The 20,432-nt window shown below is 31.2% G+C and overlaps 4 protein-coding genes across 4 annotated transcripts; 3 read left to right on the top strand and 1 right to left on the bottom strand.

The window, feature by feature from the left end:
• Nucleotides 1-228: 228 nt before the first annotated feature.
• Nucleotides 229-6,415, top strand: LOC145754741 (gap junction delta-2 protein-like). Its single transcript, XM_082570851.1, has 9 exons — nt 229-1,405; nt 1,861-1,989; nt 2,516-2,664; nt 2,841-2,987; nt 3,729-3,870; nt 4,023-4,176; nt 4,415-4,507; nt 5,299-5,462; nt 5,689-6,415. Exons 1-9 carry the CDS (start codon nt 1,311-1,313, stop codon nt 5,828-5,830), a joined length of 1,215 nt encoding a protein of 404 aa, XP_082426977.1. The 5' UTR covers nt 229-1,310; the 3' UTR covers nt 5,831-6,415.
• An 896-nt stretch (nt 6,416-7,311) lies between these two features.
• On the top strand, nt 7,312-10,392 carry LOC145754628 (mitofusin-2-like). Its single transcript, XM_082570714.1, has one exon. The coding sequence runs from the start codon at nt 7,377-7,379 to the stop codon at nt 9,789-9,791; it is 2,415 nt and encodes an 804-aa protein (XP_082426840.1). The 5' UTR covers nt 7,312-7,376; the 3' UTR covers nt 9,792-10,392.
• A 278-nt stretch (nt 10,393-10,670) lies between these two features.
• Nucleotides 10,671-12,224, top strand: LOC145754790 (transmembrane protein 179-like). The gene is made up of 5 exons (XM_082570907.1): nt 10,671-10,886; nt 11,030-11,189; nt 11,252-11,386; nt 11,459-11,543; nt 11,629-12,224. Exons 1-5 carry the CDS (start codon nt 10,760-10,762, stop codon nt 11,800-11,802), a joined length of 681 nt encoding a protein of 226 aa, XP_082427033.1. The 5' UTR covers nt 10,671-10,759; the 3' UTR covers nt 11,803-12,224.
• A 218-nt stretch (nt 12,225-12,442) lies between these two features.
• On the bottom strand, nt 12,443-20,276 carry LOC145754789 (uncharacterized). Its single transcript, XM_082570906.1, has 22 exons — nt 19,985-20,276; nt 19,443-19,617; nt 18,734-19,011; nt 18,588-18,632; nt 18,320-18,488; nt 17,939-18,222; nt 17,737-17,796; nt 16,977-17,151; nt 16,492-16,775; nt 16,143-16,353; nt 15,814-15,989; nt 15,559-15,681; nt 15,253-15,400; nt 14,956-15,085; nt 14,649-14,842; nt 14,453-14,558; nt 14,318-14,385; nt 14,192-14,241; nt 13,955-14,109; nt 13,474-13,719; nt 13,195-13,347; nt 12,443-12,999 (listed from the first exon to the last, which is right to left on the bottom strand). Exons 1-22 carry the CDS (start codon nt 20,050-20,052, stop codon nt 12,992-12,994), a joined length of 3,306 nt encoding a protein of 1,101 aa, XP_082427032.1. The 5' UTR covers nt 20,053-20,276; the 3' UTR covers nt 12,443-12,991.
• Nucleotides 20,277-20,432: the final 156 nt, after the last annotated feature.

Genomic DNA, 20,432 nt, shown 5'->3' with positions numbered 1-20,432 from the left:
AATTGCAATAATAAGTTTATTTGCTGCAGTAAGTAAATAAAATAGACTGAATATTTTAAATTGAAGTAATACCAAAAAAAACTATTACGAAGCTAAATTAAGGCAGGGATTTAAGGGTATAGGACGTATAGTACCCGGAAACCAATCATTTTATGTTTTTTTTTTATTAAATCGTTTATTAAAAAATTATATGCGCAGTATGGTGCCCAATATTTAAGATCTTCTTGTACTATTAAACATATCTATGTTTAAACTTGGTGATATAACGTTGTATTTGTTTTAACAAGTTACAAGTTTACGCATTGCTGATTTGCTTACGCTTTAACGATAAAATTTCAACGCAAAAAAACTCACAAATCTAGTTTAAGCCTCGCAGAAATGATATACTGCAGGCTTTGGCACACAATTATACAAGTTTTGCTTGTTTTACTTTAACGCCAGGGTGCATGTAGCTTTTAGTTTTGAAACGTAGTTAGCATTTTACCGTTTTAACAGTTTACCCACAAGGCTCTTTTAAAAAGTGAAATTATTTAAAGGCAAATGCTATCTGCGTGTCACAACAATATGAAATGTCACATTTGTCATGAAATACATAAAGGCGGTAAATATTTTGAACGATATTTTTTGTTTATTCAAAGGAAGAGGCAAATCACGCCAAGCTAAATAAGAGATAAAATTGAATTTATTGTAATTGAATTACCATCCTATCTGAATAATAGAGATTTTCGTTATTTTTTTAAGCGTTTTCGACACGCTGGGGTTGCCGTATAAAGTGTGTCACTTGAAAACAATTTTTTTTACAAAAAAATCAAAATCAGAATGGTTTAGTCATGACAAATCGTCACACACCTTGTTACGTCATTGAAGTATAATGCTCCAATGAACGTGACCAAAAATGTATGTCCGCTTCTCATTACATTTTATCAAATCACGGTAAGTATAAAAAGAAACATTTACCCAAAAAACGAAACACTGTTCGGTTAAGTTCATTTCTTAAGCACTGGGAGTATTATGGTTAAAAAGTTAAGTGTTATACTTGTACCTAAAGACCGGAAAATAACATACATTATATACTTATGGAGAAAAATTATTAAGAAAATATTTTTCGTTTAATTGTTTTGCGCTTCGGTTACGAAAATAATTTTCACTTTTTTGGGTTACATTAAATTTTAAAAAATTCCAAAGGTTTAAGAAAAAAAACGCGTTTATTTTTTTTGTCAATCGGTTTTTAAGGTAAAACATTTTTTACAGATTTAAACAAAAAGTTTATTATTTTTATTTACTTTTTTAAAATAAAAAATTAGTCGAATATGGCTTGGCATATTTTTGAGAAACTGTTAGAAGGAGTCGCTAATTATTCACCATTTATTGGGAAAGTTTGGATCACGTTTTTATTTATGTTAAGGTAAGTCAAATCTTATTTAAATTTTTTTTGTAAAAAGTTTTAAAATAGCGACCGTATAATGTTGTCAATTTTATTATATACTAAATTTTTTTTAACAAATAAACCGTATATATATATTTTAAAATTTTAAATATATAATTTTTGTTAATTAAAGAATTTTAGTTTTTTGGGAGAACGCGGTTGTACTTATTATCTTGCCAAGATTAAAGTATTTTTTGCATATTAGCTAATTAACTTTCAAAAATCGTGAAACCACAAGAACAAAAACAATTTTTTTTTTCTAAAAAAAATGCCAAGATATCTAAGATGCACCTTACCGTATCTTCCCAAACCTATTTTAAGCCTAAACACTAGCCCACTCGAAATATAAATTTACCACAAATTTCAAACCTAAAAGCTTAACATCCAAATTAGTTTGTTAAAATTCCTACAAAAATTTTGTTTTTATGTTTTAGATTAATCATGGTGGCAAGTATAGGAGATACAGTGTACGGGGACGAGCAGTCGGCTTTTGTCTGTAATACACAGGAGCCGGGGTGTGAAAACGTGTGTTACAATCTCTTCGCTCCCATATCACAAATTAGGTACAGACAATTTTTTTTTATTTAATCAAACATTTAAAAAAAAGATTAAAATTGTATTTTTAAAGGGGGAGCTTAAACTTTGGACCTTAACCACTAAAAAAATATTTTATTAAAAATGACCAAAAAATTAAACTTTGGACCTAAAGTTGGACCAAGAAAATGCCTTAGTTGTTTTAGCGCCCTAACCTACCGAAGCGCAAAGCTTTTTACAAACTGTTTACAAAATGCATAATTTGTTACGCATCCCTGTCAGTACTTAGTACAGTCTTAAAACATTCTTACCGAGAAATGTTTTGTCTATTGATATATTGTATTTCGAAATCTCATGCAACAACATCAATTCAAGCGAAAGTTATTTATTTTCGCGCCCATTCTATGATGCGTAAAATTTTAAGTAAGACGCCCAGTACGCCTATATTACTACCTATTTAGCCCGCAACTTCGGACTTGCATAACACAATTATTCAAAGCTATTCTAAAGTACTAAGGGATAATGCTATGTTTTAATATTTTGTCTCTGTTTTAGGTTCTGGGCGGTACAGATTGTTTTTGTCGGTACTCCGAGTATTATGTTTGTTGTATATTCCATGCACAGAATGACAACGATTCCGCCTGCTAACGATTCTGACAAAAAATCGAGTAACAACCCAGATGATAACGACACTGCGATTGCTAGTAAAATATTTCTTAAAAAAGTCAATTTTGGAGTTCTATTTTTGAGCTAAAGTCGTATTCGACAAAATAATCTTATTCGGTCTAACCACCGCGCAGCATTTTATTAACCATAATTGACACATTTTGGTATACCCACGAGCCTATAAAAAGTCAAATTTATCCTTTTTTATTAATAGTAACAGAAAACGGCAAAAAGGGGCATAAAAAACGACGCAAGAAGTTTAAGAGAAAAGATCGGGAAACCCCCACAACTGGAAGTATGGGTACAAGGTTGCCTGGGTACGATGAAGTGATCAGAAGTCAGATAATTGAAATGGAACCAAGTAAAATGTTTATTGATTTTTAATAAAAATTAGTGTTTTGAGAAATTAAGAGAATTTAGCCGATAAAAAAATCTACGGAGAGCGCTCTTTGTCTACTACTATTCTTTTAAACTTGACAATAGAAAAGTATTTTTTTTCTTCATTAAATTTTTTTAAAGTTTTTTTTTGGCTGGATTGGCATTTATTCATTGTTCAAGTTATTTACATTTGCACGAAATTCCCACATGCATACAGTCACACGGTGTTAAGTTTTAAGCACCTACTGACGTCTACCGCAGCTCTCGTTTTAGCATTATTAATTGGAACTTCTGACTTCTAAAGCAATCTTTCTGTTTTCGGCAATTTTAAGAAAAAATTTACGGTTCGGTTGATTGTGTTGTGGGTGGAACGATAAAATCTCTCAACAAATTACGTTGCGTAAAAATTGCGCAAGACTACGGACTTTGAAAAACTTAAAAATAATGAAGTTATTCTTTTTTAAATTTAATATATTATTATCTTAAAACTTTTTCTTGGTTTTTAAATTAAAGAAGCCTCGTTATATAATAGTTAAAATCTAATCCTTTTTTACACAAGCTTATACTGTATTAGTAAATTTAGATTTTTAGAAATAAAATACAAATGCAGGGCTTTTAATTATGGCAAACTAAGTCGAAATCTCCGCACGTTTCTTATATCGTATTACCTTATCCTACGCACGTATTTTATTCGTCATCGTTTTTATTTCCGCTTTTGTTTTAGACCCAAAAGTAATGGAAGTTGACGTATACCAGGAGTTATCGACACGGTCTAGCAGGGACGATAGTACCCGAAAATACGAAAACATTTATAACGAACCGAGTGCCACTGAGAAAAGAATTAAATTAAAAAGTTTGGTCGCCAGGTAAAATTTTAATTTTTTTAACTTATTTGAGGGATATTTTTGATTGCTGCTTTTTTGGTAAATCTGTATTGCTTTTTATTTAAAGTTTTCGTGGAAAACCCTTTACATATATTTTCATCTATTAAGACATAATGTCCCAAAATTTTTAACAGAGAAAATCGCGAGGAAAAATTGAAATTAAAAAGAAAAGCAATTTATTCCCAAAACGGAATGACCGAAATCATTAAAACACCGGGTATTGCGAGAGCGTATATTGCTCAAGCTATACTAAGAACTGCTATTGAAGCTGCCTTCTTATATTTTCAGGTAATAAATTTAAAGATTTTTGCAAGTAAAATGCTAATAGAGTAGATTTAAAGTTAGACAGGCACTTAAAGATGTTTTTTACACCTCGTTAACCTGACCAATTTTACTGTATCGTAAATATTTAATTTAAAATCTAAAAAACGTTGTTATCCAAAAATATTCTAACAAAACGTTTGTGAATATACAATAACACACGCCAAGGCGTTTATAAAACCTAATAATTTTTTTTTTTTTTTAGTACACTCTTTATAAATTTGAAGTCAAGGAAAGATTTATATGCGTCGGTTTTCCCTGCCCACATACAGTAGATTGTTTCGTATCAAGACCTATGGTAAGATTTAAACTTTAAACTACAAGTTTAGTTTGAAAATTTACCCAATGTTTAGTATAGCCTGTATGTTAATATTGTCAAAGGCAAAAATTACGTTTTCACAATATTACTGATACTGTAACCCTTTTATTTATAAATTCGAAGAATTATGTATTTGTTACGTAAAAACTAAACAAGTCGTCTTTGTTTTATTTGATGCCAATATTTTTTCCACACGGTTTGTAATTTGACAACGGATCAGTTACAAAAGGCCACAAACAGCCTTGCATTTTGGCGGTAAATTCTCAAGTCAAAACAAACTTAATTTTCAACTTAACCGCAGTTCGCATATCAGGTGTTACGAAATGTAATTTATCACTTACCAACAAACGTGCTTTTGGGTTTTAAACTAATTTGTATGGATTCCTAAAAGCACGTTTACGTAAGGGGTCTATAATATTGCGACCTTTTTGTTGGTTTTTTAACAATATAACGTTTCAAAGCAAAATGATCTTAAACCAATGCCAGACGATTTTTCGTGGAATTTAACGCCAATTATATGTGTTTACTGTGGCGTATTATTATAGGAATAGCCTTCTAACCAGTGCCTAAATTACAAATAAACTGACAAAGGGTGTTTAGAATACGAAATTTGCAAAGGCGACTTAGTTACTAAAAAAATGTTATCTTTGAAAACATTTTTTTACGCTTCGATTCATGCCTTTACAAATTAAAGGATGCTAAAAAGATTGTTGATATAAAATAAAACCTTGCTCCAAGACTTTATATATATTCATTTATTTATTTTTAAGGAAAAAACATACTTTCTGATCTTTATGTATGTGATGACTATTTTGTCCTTGGTGTTAAACGTGATCGAGATAAGCCAACTTTCGTGGAAATTCGTTAAAAGAAGATTGTGCGGACATTCAAAAACCGACAACAAGTTGCCGATGGAGCAAGTGGTAATAGAAAGGTATGTGTAATGTTTAATTAAAAATGGTGATTTTAATGGGTGATTGTAATTATTTTGGTTTAATTTTTATCCTAACAGTTTGCTATGTTGTTGTTTTTTTTAAACAATCAGTTGTTATTAAATTTTAAAAGTTTTTCTATGTACCCGAAACTTAATTTTTAAAAATATATATATAAATGTAATTCTACTTACTGTTTTTGATTGATTCTCATTTTTCTTGCTACAGGAATGGCCATGGTGGCTACCGACGCGCCAAAATGCACAACACCTTCCCCGATCTTGGCCCTTTCCCCAGAAAACATGACAACTCGTTTGGTGAAGAATCAGACCTTAACTCGATCGACAGCGACTATCGTTATTATGGCTAAAAATTAACAAAATTTAAATTCCTATGCAAAAAAAATATTTGTAAAACGTGAAATTAGAAAGTCGACAGCCAATCATCACGCCGCGCTTTTGGATGTGCCTTGTCAGCTGCTGTTATAGCCTAGCGCGGTACGTTGGACATATTTATGAAGAGTTTTTTACATGTTGCATATATTACTCTTGGATATCTACTGTATTTGTTTATGTGTGTTTATTTACTTCATTTTATTACCGGAATCGATATAATTTATGCGTGTTCTAAAACTTCAAAATTCCTTAACATGTTTGCATGAAAAAGCTAACTCACTGTGTAGGTACCGCCCTGTATTATCTACAATCATTTTTCGCACTTCAAAAAAAGGTATATTTATTTTATAGTTGAAATTTAAATCGTATTAAATTTTAACGAAACCTATACACTTGGCTATCGACATTCGCTTAGCCTTGCTTTATTTTATCTGTATAATATTAAACAGCACGTTCATATAAACTGTAGCTATTTTTGTATTAAAACTTGTTACTTGTAACCTTATTAAATGTATTTTAATATTTATTATACTCAAAATAAAATAAATAAAAGCTCAGCTAAAAAAAATTATTAGTATGATATTGTTAAAATTACTGATACCTGTTTGGCATTTTCAGGTCAATTTTGATTCCACAATTTTACATGGCTTAACCATAGGTTAATTAAATTAAACTAGTCGTGTTAATATATTGAGTCTAACCTTATTTAAATTGATGGGTAGGTATGAACAAAAAGTTAGTTGTTAAAACTGAAGTTCTTCTAAGTCCAATGTTACTTTGCTGACCATGTGTCGGATGACATTTTATTCTTAGTGTTGCCAAATATGTTCCACGAAAATCTTGCAATTAATTTCTTACTATTTAAATTACTTTTTTGTAATACTTAAATATATATATTATACAGTATAAATTATTTAATTTATAAAAATTAAAACTTTTGTGTGAGTTTAAAATAAGATTTATATTTAAAATAAATCTTGTTTATATGCATGGAAACCTTGAGGTTAAAGGTTGAGGACAAAGTTGGAAACAGTTTAACAGGAACAGCGCTAATTTTATATTTCGCAATGTTTATTAAATTTAATTTGTTGTTATTATGTCATTTATTATGCTCTGTAGTGAACTACGTAAATATCATAACGATAAACACATAGTTTTTAGCTTAAAATCTTTGATAATGCTTAGGTTTTTTGGTTTGACAACGATCAGAGTTTTAGTTTGCGAATTTATCGTTATTGATTTTTTTAATGATTTTTAGTAGTCTAATTACCCTAGTCAGCTAGTCAACCGTACTGTCTATTATTAACATCTGTATATTTTGGCAATTATTAGTTTCAGGGGAGGAAATATAGCTTTCTGTGTTTTATGTTTTAATGTATTAAAACATTATAAACTGTTAAATATGAGCATGGCTTGCTATGAATAAAAGAATCTTTTATTTTTTACAGACTCTTAGTACAGTGGTTACATTATATTTTTTGCCCATTTAGCCAATGGACATTTTAATTTGTTTGTATTAAAATGAGAATGGATCAAATAAAAGGAGCAGCTGGCGACATGTCAAATTCGATGGCTTCCCCCTTAAAGCACTTTACAAATGCAAAAAAGAAAATAAATGGAATATTTGTGGATATATCTAGTTACATCGACGAATTTGGGGAGTTTATTGATGACATTGGCAACAGCGAGGAGAACATGGTTATAAATGAAGAAATTGAAGAGGACATTTATTCCTCGCAAGAGAAAATAAATGGAATAAAAGACATCCTGGCAAGAGATCACATGAAAGTCGTGTTCTTTGGCAGAACCAGCAATGGTAAAAGCACTGTGATAAACGCTATGTTACGTGATAAAATACTGCCAAGTGGGATTGGCCATACTACAAACTGTTTTTTATCTGTGGCTGGTACAAATGAAAGTAGTAATACTGCTGATGATAATAGTGGTGCCTACTTATTATGTGATGGTTCTGATAAGAAAATGAGCATTGAGAGTGTAAGTCAATTGGGCCATGCACTAAGCAATGAAAGTTTAGCCAGTGACAGTTTAATTCAACTGTTTTGGCCTAAATCGAAATGTGCACTATTAAAAGATGAAGTTGTTTTTGTTGACAGTCCTGGTATCGACGTAACTTCAGATCTAGATCGCTGGATAGACAAGTATTGTCGAGATGCAGATGTATTTGTGTTGGTAGCAAATGCTGAATCAACATTGATGAGAGCGGAAAAGAACTTCTTTCACAGAGTAAATGAAAAACTTTCAAAGCCTAATATTTTTATATTAAACAATCGGTGGGATGCTTCAGCCTCAGAACCTGAATCTATGGAACAAGTACGCCAACAACATTTGGAACGCGGAATTACTTTTCTTTCAGATGAACTTAAAGTTGTTTCAAAACAACAGGCTAAAGATCGGGTTTTCTTTGTTTCGGCAAAGGAGGCACTGCAATCTAGAATTCCCCGAACAGCATTGTCGCCTGGTTCTGGCACAGAAATGGCTGAAGGGCATCAGGCTCGAATGATTGAATTTGCACAATTTGAGCGGGAATTTGAAGAGTGTATTTCAAAATCAGCTACTCGTACCAAATTTGACTACCATGCCCAACGCGCCATCAAGATTGTTGATACCTTATATTCAAGAGCAGAGTGGATACACACAAAGGCTTGTGAACTTTTAACAGAATGTAAAGATAGGAGATCATTTTTAGAAGATCGATTACAGTATATCGACAATCAATTACAATATGTAATTGAAGAGTCCAAAGCTGGTATAACCCAGCTTGCAGCTGAAGCTGAACACCAAGTTCGAAGTGCAATGACTGATGAAATAAAAAGACTGACTCTGCTAGTTGATGAATTTAAAAGACCATTTCATCCAAATCCAATGGTACTTCGAGTTTACAAAGCTGAGTTGTACCGACATGTTGAAGATGGTCTTGGAAGGAATTTGTCTGCTCGATGCAGTGCAGCTCTACAAAAGAGAATTGATAAAACTCGTGGGGATATGATTGAAGCAATAGGACCGTTAATTATGTCTTCCCCAATTAATGACATGCCCAATGATTTAGGTTCAACTTGTGTCGATGGTTCAAAAATGAAAAAGTTTAAAGAAATTAATTTACCTTCTTTTCCATCGTTGAAAAGATCGGTATCCACTCAACCTATTTTTGATATGTCATATGACATTGACTGTGCAAGTTTGTGTGCTGATTTTCAGGAAGACATTGAGTTTCGTTTCTCTCTTGGATTTACCCAGCTAATGTCTAGATTTATTGGTTCGAAAGAGGCCCGGCGTGTTAGAGTTGGAGGAATAACCTCTGACAGGCTTCCAATATCCCCACCTCCTCAGATTGCGCCCCATCCACAAATACCTGCCGATCATGAAGGACCATACTCTCCCGCCCAACCTGTTGTTCCTGAAGATTTGGTTTGGAATCTAGTTGCTGGATATTTCAGACTCACTCAAAACTATTCTGCTATATTTATTGTAGTGGTGGGTATGGTTCCATATTTTTTTTATCGCTCAATTGGCTGGAAAGCTATTGCCTTCTCTACGGCGAGCTATGGCGCATTATATGGTTATGAGCGCTTGACATGGACATCAAGGGCTAAGGAAAAGGCACTTAAGCGACAATTTGTTGAGCATGCTACTGATAAGCTTAACTTGGTTATCAGCTTTACAAGCTCTAACTGCTCCCACCAAGTTCAACAGGAACTCTCCAGCACGTTTGCTCAGCTATGTAGTGATGTTGATAAAGTAAGAGAAATCCTAAAAACAGAGTCAGAAGACTTGCAAGCACAGTCGAAGCATCTTCAAAAAACACAAAGCAGATCCAAAATTCTTCGAAATAAAGCCGGATGGCTTGCTTCGGAATTGGACAGTTTTTCAAAAACTTTTCTTACAGCTCCCCCAGTCTATAACAATGGCAATATGTAATTTAAATGCATAGGTACACCAGTACCAACCATAGTCTAATGTTTAATTTAAAATGTTATGTAGTTCTTAACCAATACAAATTTAACATTAACAATGCAATTGCTTAAATTGGTTAGGCAAAGGTTTTATAATTTAGTTAGTTAACTTTTTTTTTTGAAATGTTTATTATTGTTACTTGTGTGCTATGCCTGTATCGAATTTTTATGCTCTGCCCTTTTTTTTCTTACATAGCGTGGTATGTTATCCCTAGTATATTGTATATTATTATTTCAATATTAAAATTTTTTCTGTGTAAAACTTATCAAAAGTTGTGTGTGTTTTTTATTTATATATAACTTTACAAACAACATAAATACTTTAAAACATTATATCTTGGGGTTAAATCTTTTTATTTGCTAAATCATAATTAACTTAATCATAATTCTGATTTTTTGTTTTATAAATTAAATGTTCATGTTGCAATTGTATTGTAAGATTAATGGACTGGTACTGAATAATACAATAAACTATATTCTGAAGATCACACCCTTTAAGAACACTTTTTTTGTTGTTGTTGTTTCGTTGCTTTGTTGTTAAATAATAAATAAATGTTTTAAACATTTCCAAATAGTATTTTGTTTTCTGGATAACAAGATATATTTTTGTGTGCTACAACCAAATAAGACCTAATTTAAAACTATAGTGAGGCTAATATGTATAAATCAAGATGAAGCACCCAAAAATAATTAACATAATAAAACTGATTAAAAAAGGAAGTATTTAGGACTAATTGGACAAAATACTTTAAGGGGATAAACAATGTTATTTTACACTCATGACTAAACAAACGGTAATTTTGCAAGTCATGTTTTTGTTAATAAAAGTTATATTGTTGTTTTGTATAAGGCAGTCATAGCTAAACAGAAAAGTTCCTTTGTATATTTTTGTATTAAATTATCTAAACCTGGTCTGCTGCTACGTATTTAACAATGAACCCATCTCCAAAAATCTTTCTATTTCTGTATGCCATGATTTTACTGTTATCGCTTTTTATTATAATTCCAATGAGCGTATACGTTGGAAAATTTAATGGAAACTGCATGTTATACGCCTCAGGTTAGTATAAATTTGCAAAGTTAACATTAATCTTATGCTAGAATACTTGACAATTTTGGTGGTTAAAACCAACAGACTAATTAGTAAGAAAACCATAACAATGTTAGTTTTAAGTTGTATGTTGGTGTCTTGTACATTTTTAGGAACTTTTGAATTAGATAAAGAAGCTGTGAAGTTTAATTTAACAAAATGGGGAATGCCAAGCAATTGTAATTTTATTTTATACATGGGAATAACTACCCTGGTATCTTCTGCAGTTTTTGTTTTTCAGAGTGCACTTTTTATTTTTAAAGAAATAGATCGGTAAGTCAAGAGTTAAATAATGTTTTTAAATCAGTGTCTTCATACTATTGATTACTTTTTAGAGCACCTTTTAGTGCATTTATCTTATTTGTAAGCAACACAATCATATCTTTCTGCATTTTCATTGCATCGATGATATTGACAGTTGGCTACAGAAGCTGGTGTAAGGGCCTGTTTGACCTGAACACTGATCTACAGTAAGTGTTCAATGCCATATATAGAAATATTACTTGAAATATTATAATTTAATTTGTGTGTTTTTACTACAGATGCACTGATGTAGATCTTTCAAATTTGGAGAACAGTGAAAATGTTAATTCGGATAGTTTTTACACAAATATATCTATAACAGAGGTAAGTTAATTGTTTAACCCACATTCATAAGACAACTGTTTCATTAAATCCAAGTTTTTAACACTATTTATACACTTGTTTTTAGTTTGGATTATGGTCTAGTTTTTGCATTTGGCTCATAGCTGGTTTTGCATCATTCTTAAAAATAAGATTTTATCATAAAAACGATGATTTACTACAATCTCTAGCGTACGAAAAACAAAACTTGCTTCGAAGACAAGTCCGCTATAACCCTGTTGATTCTCATTCAGTTATATAATTTTTCAATTTATTACCACATTGATGCCTCAGCGAGATTTTTTACACAATTTTGTAATGTTTAATAACCCTGTGTAATATCAAAATATTCCCCTATATGTATATATAGATTTATTATAGATCATTTACTCAATGTTATATATACAAACTTTTTGTTTGTCTTAACACACTTTTATTTTTTTATTCTTTTTTGCTTACACTTCTTTTATGTTGAATGTGATTTGAAATATATTTGGTGTTAAACAAATAACGAACTTACAGTATGGTATGACTAACTTATATAACAATACTTACTATTAGTTTTTCCTCTATTTTGATGAAAATAGGACAAAACTATCCAAAATAAACTCAAAAATATTAAAAACACCAATCAGTGATAGTTTATTGAAGAATATAAGTTTGTAACAGTATTTTTAATCTCAAAATTTTCATGCTAAGCATAATGAAAAGCTTACATGCTAAAAAATAGCACTTTTTACAGATTTAGAAAAAGGGGATTTTGCAAACATCATGGAACTTATTATCGTCACTACATTTATCTTTTCCTTTTTTATGGGCTATATGCTTGTTTTTTTACATAAGCGTATATACAATTATAACAAAAAAATATGTGATTCTAATGTTAAAACATCAATCTATCATCATACAAAAAATACATTTATTTTTTTTTGTAACAAGCATACATTTTATATTTTTGAAGTAAGCAAATAATCTATCTACAATCAACACAGTTTTCTTTGTACATTTAAATCTCATAATAATATCTACTGTTTCTGCATAAGAAAGCAACATGTAATAATATCTTCACATGCATGTAGCGACTTTTTATGACCAGGGTCATTACGATGAAAAAAAAATCTTTATGTTTTATAATTATTGGGACCCTAATAGAACTATGTATGTACACATTAAATATGTACATACATATTGTACAGTATTTTACTGTGGATAGATAATATGCCATGCCACTATTTATTTTAGTGCTTTAAACAAGCAAGGCTGTATAAAAACACACTAAAATGAATTAGTTGAAAGCAAACTTTTAATATATATGCATTGGTCAATGCCTGTATATATTAGGTTTGCCATTTTAACTTTGGCATTTTAAAATATAAGAATATAGTCAAGAGTCTTTTTTCTTTTAATAAAAGTTGACACAAGCATTCTTTAAATGGTAATTAGTTTCATGTTTAGTCACCTAAAATATAGAAAAATATATATGTAATTACTTATAAATAAGTTTAACATCAACCTTAACTTAATGGAAAGTGGTTAAATCAACACTTGCTACACCACCATGAAGTCGTGGGTTCAATTTTTTAAATTAGTTAAAGAACTCGAGGATAAAAATATATACAAAATATAAAGAAATCTAAAATTTTATTCATCTTACCTCCACTAATCTCTTTTTCGAAGTCGTTTAAAATGTTGGGATCAAATACAACGACAATGATTTTCATTTCGCGTATGGGTTTTTCTTTGGAGAATGTTTTAAAAGCTCTGCTCATTAAACTAGCCACACTTTGTACACTTAATCCAACTGCACCTGAAAAGCACACAACAAAATATTAAAATCTTGTAAAGATATTTAAAAAATACACAATCATTTTTATATCCACCTCAAGTAGGTTGCCTTTATAAAATTTTAAAAATATAACTAATGGTTTTTTACCTGCTCCCAAGGTCGGTATAGCAACTGATGTAACAACCTGAAAATCTTTTGCGCACTTAAGTGCCATGACCAGTTTATCTTCTAGCTCATTTGCTTTAGATGGTGTAACCATATGCAAAACGTAGTTGCATTTTAGGTTAAAACCGTCTGTAATCCGCAGAAATGGGTTTGCCAGCAATGGTCCATTCTTACATTGTTGATCGATTTTAGGCCCTGCTGCCTTTAAAATGGCAGCAGTAACAGTTCCTAAATAATAACAGCATTAAACTACTAATTCTATACTTAATGGAGCTTAATATACAAAATATTTTTATATAGGTACATCTTTGGAAAAAAATATGCTGCTGTTTGAGATGCGTTGGCAAATATTTTTTGCAACTACATAACAAGAAGGGGATCCAACTGATGAAGCTAATTGTTTAACTAGAAAGACTTTCAATATTCTTTCTAAATATTAAGTTGTTTAAATGTGAAACCTTACCCTTAGACAGATTAAAACTGTTGTTGACTCCATTGAAAATCATGTCACATTTTTCATGCACAATATCTCCTACCTTAACTTCAACAGATAACTTTCCATAACTTTTAGTTGAAGGCTTTTGGGAAACACCACTTACACCAGGCTTATCTGGAAATCTAAAGGAAAAAACAATGATGTGAGGATAAGTAATTCGCTCTATTTTTGTGTTCGTGTAGGATAAACTGAAATGTAACTTACACAACTCCCAATGAGACTTTACTTCGTTTTTTAGGAACTGGAGCATTTTTCTGCAAAAATAAGTGTCACACAATTACATGTGCTAAAAATTTTCTAAGTTTATCAAAAAACATTTAAACCACTTACATTTTTTGTTAAAGACAGTTCCGTCATTTTGCTTTCAATGTTTTGGTTATAATCCAACCTATCAGGATCTAAAAATAATGTAACGCAATTAAAGTGTTATTCATTGGCACCTGCTATTTGTATCTTACTTTATACCTTTATGTGATGAAACACCAGTGTACACTTCAAACAACTGTTGTAATGCCTCAATTGCTTTCTTGATTCCCTTGGCTTCTATGGCCACAATATCAAGATTTTTACCCTGATAAAAAAAATTAGTTTAAAAAAGAGTAGATTTTTGTTAATCAAAATGTTGGGAACAACAAAAAAATCAATTAAATTTAACTCTTACCTTAACCAGAACATGATGTTTTGCTTCTAGCTGTGCATAAGCATTTGAGGTCATAACCTTTACAATAGATAAGCCTGTGGGAACAGCAACACTTTGCACTAAAATAACTTTGTTAAGTCGATGACAACATGTTTCAAAGTCCTTTTGTGTTGCAGCCACGACCAGCAACTCTCTTAGTCTCAGTACAAGTGTTGCTAAAACAATCAGAATTAAATGAAAAAAGTTATTTTGCAATTAAACAAACGCATTAACTTTAACTGCTTTGGTATTAGTTTTGGTAATCATAAGCCTACTTGGGTTAAATTACCCTTTATTCCACAATTATCAAGAAGAGCATGTATTTTGTTTTCTTGTTTTACGTAACCAGGATCTGAAAATATCTTGCGCAAGTAGTCAAATTTTTCTTGTGATATATTCGGAGGCTGTTCAACAAGATCCTACAAAAATATTAATAAAAGCAATTTCAAAACATCTAAGGGAGCGATATCAAACTAGTAGACATAACAAAATTTTAAAGACAGCTCATCTTCTGATCACTGTTTTATAATGTAATTCTTAAAGTTAGGTTACATGTTTTATTAAGAAACAAATACACAACATTTACCATGGCTCCAACATCTGCTTTTGCCAGATCAATAAAGCCTGAAATGCCCTCAAAAATTGTCACTGGCCTTCCTGTAGGGCATGACAGCTTAACCAAACCATTAAACTTGGTGTTGATTGTCTTTAAAACTTCACATTTCTGTAGAATTCTAAAAAAAATATATTTATATTTAGTGATTAAGTCAAATATAATTGATTTCTCTAAGGAATACACTGACATTATGGCAAGGGTATACTAGGTAAGCAAAAAGGACACTTCAATGCCATTTCATAAAATTTTATTTTATAATTTTAATAAAACTTATACCTGCAAATAGAACTGTCCACATCCATTTCATCTTTTGAAACTTTTAAATTTTCCTCAAAGATTTTTCTCCATTTTCCAACTTCTTTGCTTTCACCAAACAAACTTATACCATCACTCACCCACCTGGATAATATATACAAGCTTGGTTATTATTTGGTATAGTTTTTATAATTCAAATTAATGTGTCTGTTTAATTTAAAAAAATTAAAAGCATATATACACATTTATATTTTTTTGGGTATTAAAAAAACTTACTTTAGTGTAAAATTTTTGTTTTTATTTTCTTCTGCCTCTTTTATCCATTGTGGTTTAAATTTTTCCTTCAACATTTTTGCAACGTTGGGTTCAATTTTTACAGTTGCAGACATCATGTTATCCAAAAAGCCCTCAAAGAGTGTAATGTATTGATTCATAAAGGCATTACGGTTGAACTAAAATTAGTAAGGGTTTGATTTAGTTAACAGGGGTTCGTTAATATCCTTCCTACAGGGAGGTTTAGTAAAATATCACCTTAAATAGGCCCTTGACAGTCTTAGGCCAGATAATATTATTAATGGTGTTAAAATAAATGTAAAAATTCAAACCGGTTGGGAAGTTTTTACAGGAAAGACTTGGATAGGAATGCCGCTCTTCTTGATTGTGCATAACTTCTTGCAGCTTTTCTCAAACGAACGTCGAATATCGGGAGAATGCAAAACTTTGAGCAACAATTCCTTGTATTGGGCTTTGGGGTAATACTCGAACATTAAGTTGTCCTGAGCAACGTTACCCTGACTTGAATTCCTGGGTAACCCACTGTAAAAAACACAATGTTTTCAAATACAACCTTTTACATTTGAGTTGTATTTTTTTAAAATTGCATGTGTAGGTAAAAATAAAATAAGGAGTTATATTTTTGAATATTTTTAGCAATAACAAAAATAATAAAGTTACCTTGCTGCTAAGGAATGGAAAATGTCGTCCAGTTCCCTGTATTTAAGTAACACGTCATTCATGTGCCCCGTAATCTCAACTTCACATTTATCCAATCTCCATCTGATTATAAAATACTCTGGATTTATTTTTGTTTGTCTGTCAAAGAAACCCGGGTCATCGATCTTCATTCTTTCGATTGCTGACCGGTCAAAATTGTAGGTTCTAGTTTTGTAGTCAACCAAAAACTCATCAAGCATCTTGTTAACTTGTCGCCGAAAGTCCCCACTATTAATCTCCAAACCCTAGCATAAAATTAAACAAATACAAAAAATAATGAATTATAAACTTTGTTAAATAGTAATTTTACTAAATTCACATATATTTTTGATAAAAGTTTAATAATAGATGATTGAACAGGGGAAATATAGACGCAGTTCATAGTTTTCTAAAGAAATTGGTTCTGGTTTAAGGTTACAAATACAATTCTCTATTTAGAAAATAACCTTGTAAGGGGAGCAATCGAATTCCATAGATCCATCTTCTTGTTCCACAATTGTCACAAAAGCTAGTGGATTAAGATGGGAGTACATTCGTTTTTGATGTATACGAGATTGTTTTATAAAACGTGCCACAGTAGCGCTTTGTGCACGTCTGAAATATTTCACCTTACCATTCGACCTGTATTTTTGTTTGTAAAATTTAAAAATAACAAATATAGTAAATGGTGAATAAAAAATATTTCAACTTATACTTTATTATACAAAGCAAAGTTTAAAATCTAGGGTGGATTACAAAAGAATTTATAAAATAAACACTGTCTAAGTTAAAATACAAATTCCGTAAAAAAATAATAATTTAAACACTCAAATGCATAGAAAACCCCTTTTCAAATATTATATTTTATTTATTAGAGTGATATTGGTCGATTTTGACATTTACTGTTAATAAAATGGAAAAAATTCAAGTGTTTGTTCAGCTGTTTACTTAAGAGGGAGAATTCTTTTTCGTTTGCTTTTGAAGGCTATTTAAATTCAAAAACCTTCACAGTAACAATATCCACTTTGTCTAAAGCGTTTATTATACTTAACAAAGTAACACGAAACTGGGTTCCTATTAGTGCATCTTTCATTGTCATTTTCTTATTGTGTTACAATAGCTAACACATATCTCAGTTATGGTGAAATCTTTTATTGTAATTTTAAAATAAATTGTTCGAATTTAGCCTTGCAAATGGGGATTTTTAAAATAATAAACTATTCTCACCTTCTCGGAGAAGTAGGAAAAGAATTTGAATCCTTTTTACCTTCTTTTGGGTCATAAATGCTAAAAAACAAAGTATTTATATATTTTATACCACATAAGTTAGTTGTGAAAATCTAATTTAACAAAAACCGACTATAAATTTGTTTATGTGTTATATCTTGAAATATGTGTAGTTGAAAAAGAGCTAACATTCTTTATTAACCTGTTAACTGGAGGATTAAGAAAACGCAAGATTTCATCCATTTTACGTTCAACATCATCTTTAGGACCAGTAATTAAGACTGTATTGGTGTCGCGATGCCATCTTACAAATAAGACTCTATCTTCGGCCTTTGATTGCTGTTGAAAAAAGTCTGGATATTTTGTATATGCCCAGTTCAGAAAATCTTTTTCAAAACACTTTTTCTTTGTAGTGTATTTCGATAGGAACTCCACAACCCTCATGTTGCAAAGTTTTTTAAACTCCAAGTTGCTGAGTTTGGACCCCTTTAACGAATAAAAATTTAGATTTAACCGAACATTTTTTATTTTTAAGGTTAAAATGATAAGCATAAACAATAATAAGTTTAAAATATATATTTACTTTTATAGATCGGCATTCAAGTTCTATAGTGCCATTATCTTGCTTCTGAACTGAGGCAGTAGAAACATCCTTCATGTAATCTTGAAATTTTTGCTGCTCCCGATTTGAGCCATTTATAAAACGGGCAACTGAGGGATCTGGAGCAACGAGCTTAAAAATATGCCCACGTCTGTATTTTTACATACAAAAATATTTAAAAACAATTTTTGAATCAGTGTTTGTCTTTAACATCAAGTTTTTAACAACATTAAATAATAAAACTGCTTACATTTCATCAGAGGACTGTGAACTCTTTCTCCTAGCCCTCTTCCCACTTAAACATCACCAAAAATAATTTATTTAATTACGGTTTGCAAGATTACAAAAGAATTATAATTTAACATGCATTTAAGTATTAAAATTTAAATGACAAACCTAGTGACATTAACGCGATGGTATATCTCTTTTATTTTTTCGTCCACCATATCCTTAGGGCCAGACACAATCACCCTGTTTTGATTTATTCTCCATCTCACAAAGAGATTGTAGTCTGCAAATTTAGATTGCTCGGCAAAGTAAACAGGGTCCTTGGCCACTTCATGCACCAAAGAGTCGTGATCAAAGTCTTGCTTCACTGTTTTGTAGTTTTCAAGAAAAGTTTGGATTCTTTTATCGCAAATCTTTTCAAAAGTTTTGTTGTTAAGATCCAAAGCCTAAAATTAACAATTTTGTCAAAATTGTATTCCAAGTTCAAGTTTTTGTTCACATTTCTTAGGTTCTTCGAAATCAGATAGAACATAAAAATTGGTAATAAAATCAAGCGATACTAATTGATATTTTAACCAATATAAATGGCGTGGTGTAGTGGTAAGAACACTTGCTACACCACACATGAGGTCATGGGTTTAATTCCCGCTGATATCATGCTGTAGCGCCCTTGATTAAGGCGCAATCAACAGTATGAACTCCTGCTGAACCAGCACTTAATCAGAAGTATAATTATCGGGCAATTATAATCTATAATATCCCAAACTGTCACAGGCAAGACTGGGTCGGAGTAACTAATGTTACTCTATGTTTAAGTCGCGCATTCGACCTTCCCACATCGAGGATAAAGATATAGAAAAAAAAATGGTTTTCTTACCCCTCCCTGGACACACTCATACACAATTTTCTGATTGCCATCTTCAACAATTTCAGCTTTGCTTATTGCAGACATATATTCTTGAAATTCCTGGTAGTGATTTTTGGAATATTTTAGGAATCGTGCCAATGTTGGATCTTCTGCGACAATTTTGTACATTCCTGTATCGTCACAACTGTAAAAATAAATAAAAACATTACATATTTTTATTAATGTACCGGCAGTGTGGAGTAGTGGTAAGAACACTTGTTACACCACTATGAGGTTGTAAGTTCAATCCCCACTGGCCTCATGGTATTGTGGCCTTGAGTAAGGTGCTATAAATGGTATAAACTCCTGCTGAGCCAGCACTTAATAAGCAGAATAATTATCGGGCAATTATAATCTATATAATATCCCACCGCTAAAGGCAACTCGAGGCCGGGCCGGAGTGGCTGATGTTGCTCTATGTTTAGGTACGCATTCGACCTTCCTACATCGAGGATAAAAATGTATATACAAAAAAATGTCAAGGTAGTTTAAAAACATTAATTTAAGGATACCTTTGTTTTCTGGAATGTTGAGAAGTGTGATCAGAATTTTTTCGTGGGTGATGTTTTCGATTGCTCATTTTATCCCTTAGAGCTAGGCACAATGGCAAACAACTTTGATACACAATTTTTAAAAACAGTCAGACAGTTTACTGTTTTAACCAACTGCCTATAAAAAAGGCCTAAGCAAGATATACTGCTTTTCTGCGTTTAGGTTTTAAACAATTTTAAAACGATTTTTAATATACCATGTCATTCAAAGGCAATTTTAAGCCACGTATTTAATTATCTTTTATATGTCACTTTGTTATGATTTTCGCTTAAAGATTTGCTTGCAAGCAGAACGGAATAATATTATTAAGGGGAACTCCCGTCTAGAAAATTATTATCCATATTTGAAATGTTATTATAAGATACATGGCTTGGTAAATTAACACTAAATAATGTCTTGCCTAACTAC

This window comes from Corella eumyota, chromosome 6 (genome assembly GCF_963082875.1).
Source record: "Corella eumyota chromosome 6, kaCorEumy4.1, whole genome shotgun sequence".
NCBI lineage: Eukaryota > Metazoa > Chordata > Ascidiacea > Phlebobranchia > Corellidae > Corella > Corella eumyota.
This window is presented reverse-complemented; position numbering and strand designations above follow the sequence as displayed.

Coding starts and splice junctions, on each gene's coding strand:
- LOC145754628 (XM_082570714.1), top strand. CDS start 7,377: ATGAGAATGGATCAAATAAAAGGAGCAGCTGGCGACATGTCAAATTCG.
- LOC145754741 (XM_082570851.1), top strand. CDS start 1,311: ATGGCTTGGCATATTTTTGAGAAACTGTTAGAAGGAGTCGCTAATTAT. Junction 2,665..2,840: donor TAACGACACTGCGATTGCTA/GTAAAATATTTC, acceptor TTTTATTAATAG/TAACAGAAAACGGCAAAAAG. Junction 4,177..4,414: donor CTGCCTTCTTATATTTTCAG/GTAATAAATTTA, acceptor TTTTTTTTTTAG/TACACTCTTTATAAATTTGA.
- LOC145754790 (XM_082570907.1), top strand. CDS start 10,760: ATGAACCCATCTCCAAAAATCTTTCTATTTCTGTATGCCATGATTTTA. Junction 11,190..11,251: donor ATTTTTAAAGAAATAGATCG/GTAAGTCAAGAG, acceptor ATTACTTTTTAG/AGCACCTTTTAGTGCATTTA. Junction 11,544..11,628: donor CAAATATATCTATAACAGAG/GTAAGTTAATTG, acceptor ACTTGTTTTTAG/TTTGGATTATGGTCTAGTTT.
- LOC145754789 (XM_082570906.1), bottom strand. CDS start 20,052: ATGAGCAATCGAAAACATCACCCACGAAAAAATTCTGATCACACTTCT. Junction 18,633..18,733: donor CATCGCGTTAATGTCACTAG/GTTTGTCATTTA, acceptor GTGATGTTTAAG/TGGGAAGAGGGCTAGGAGAA. Junction 16,776..16,976: donor TCGATTGCTCCCCTTACAAG/GTTATTTTCTAA, acceptor ATTTTATGCTAG/GGTTTGGAGATTAATAGTGG.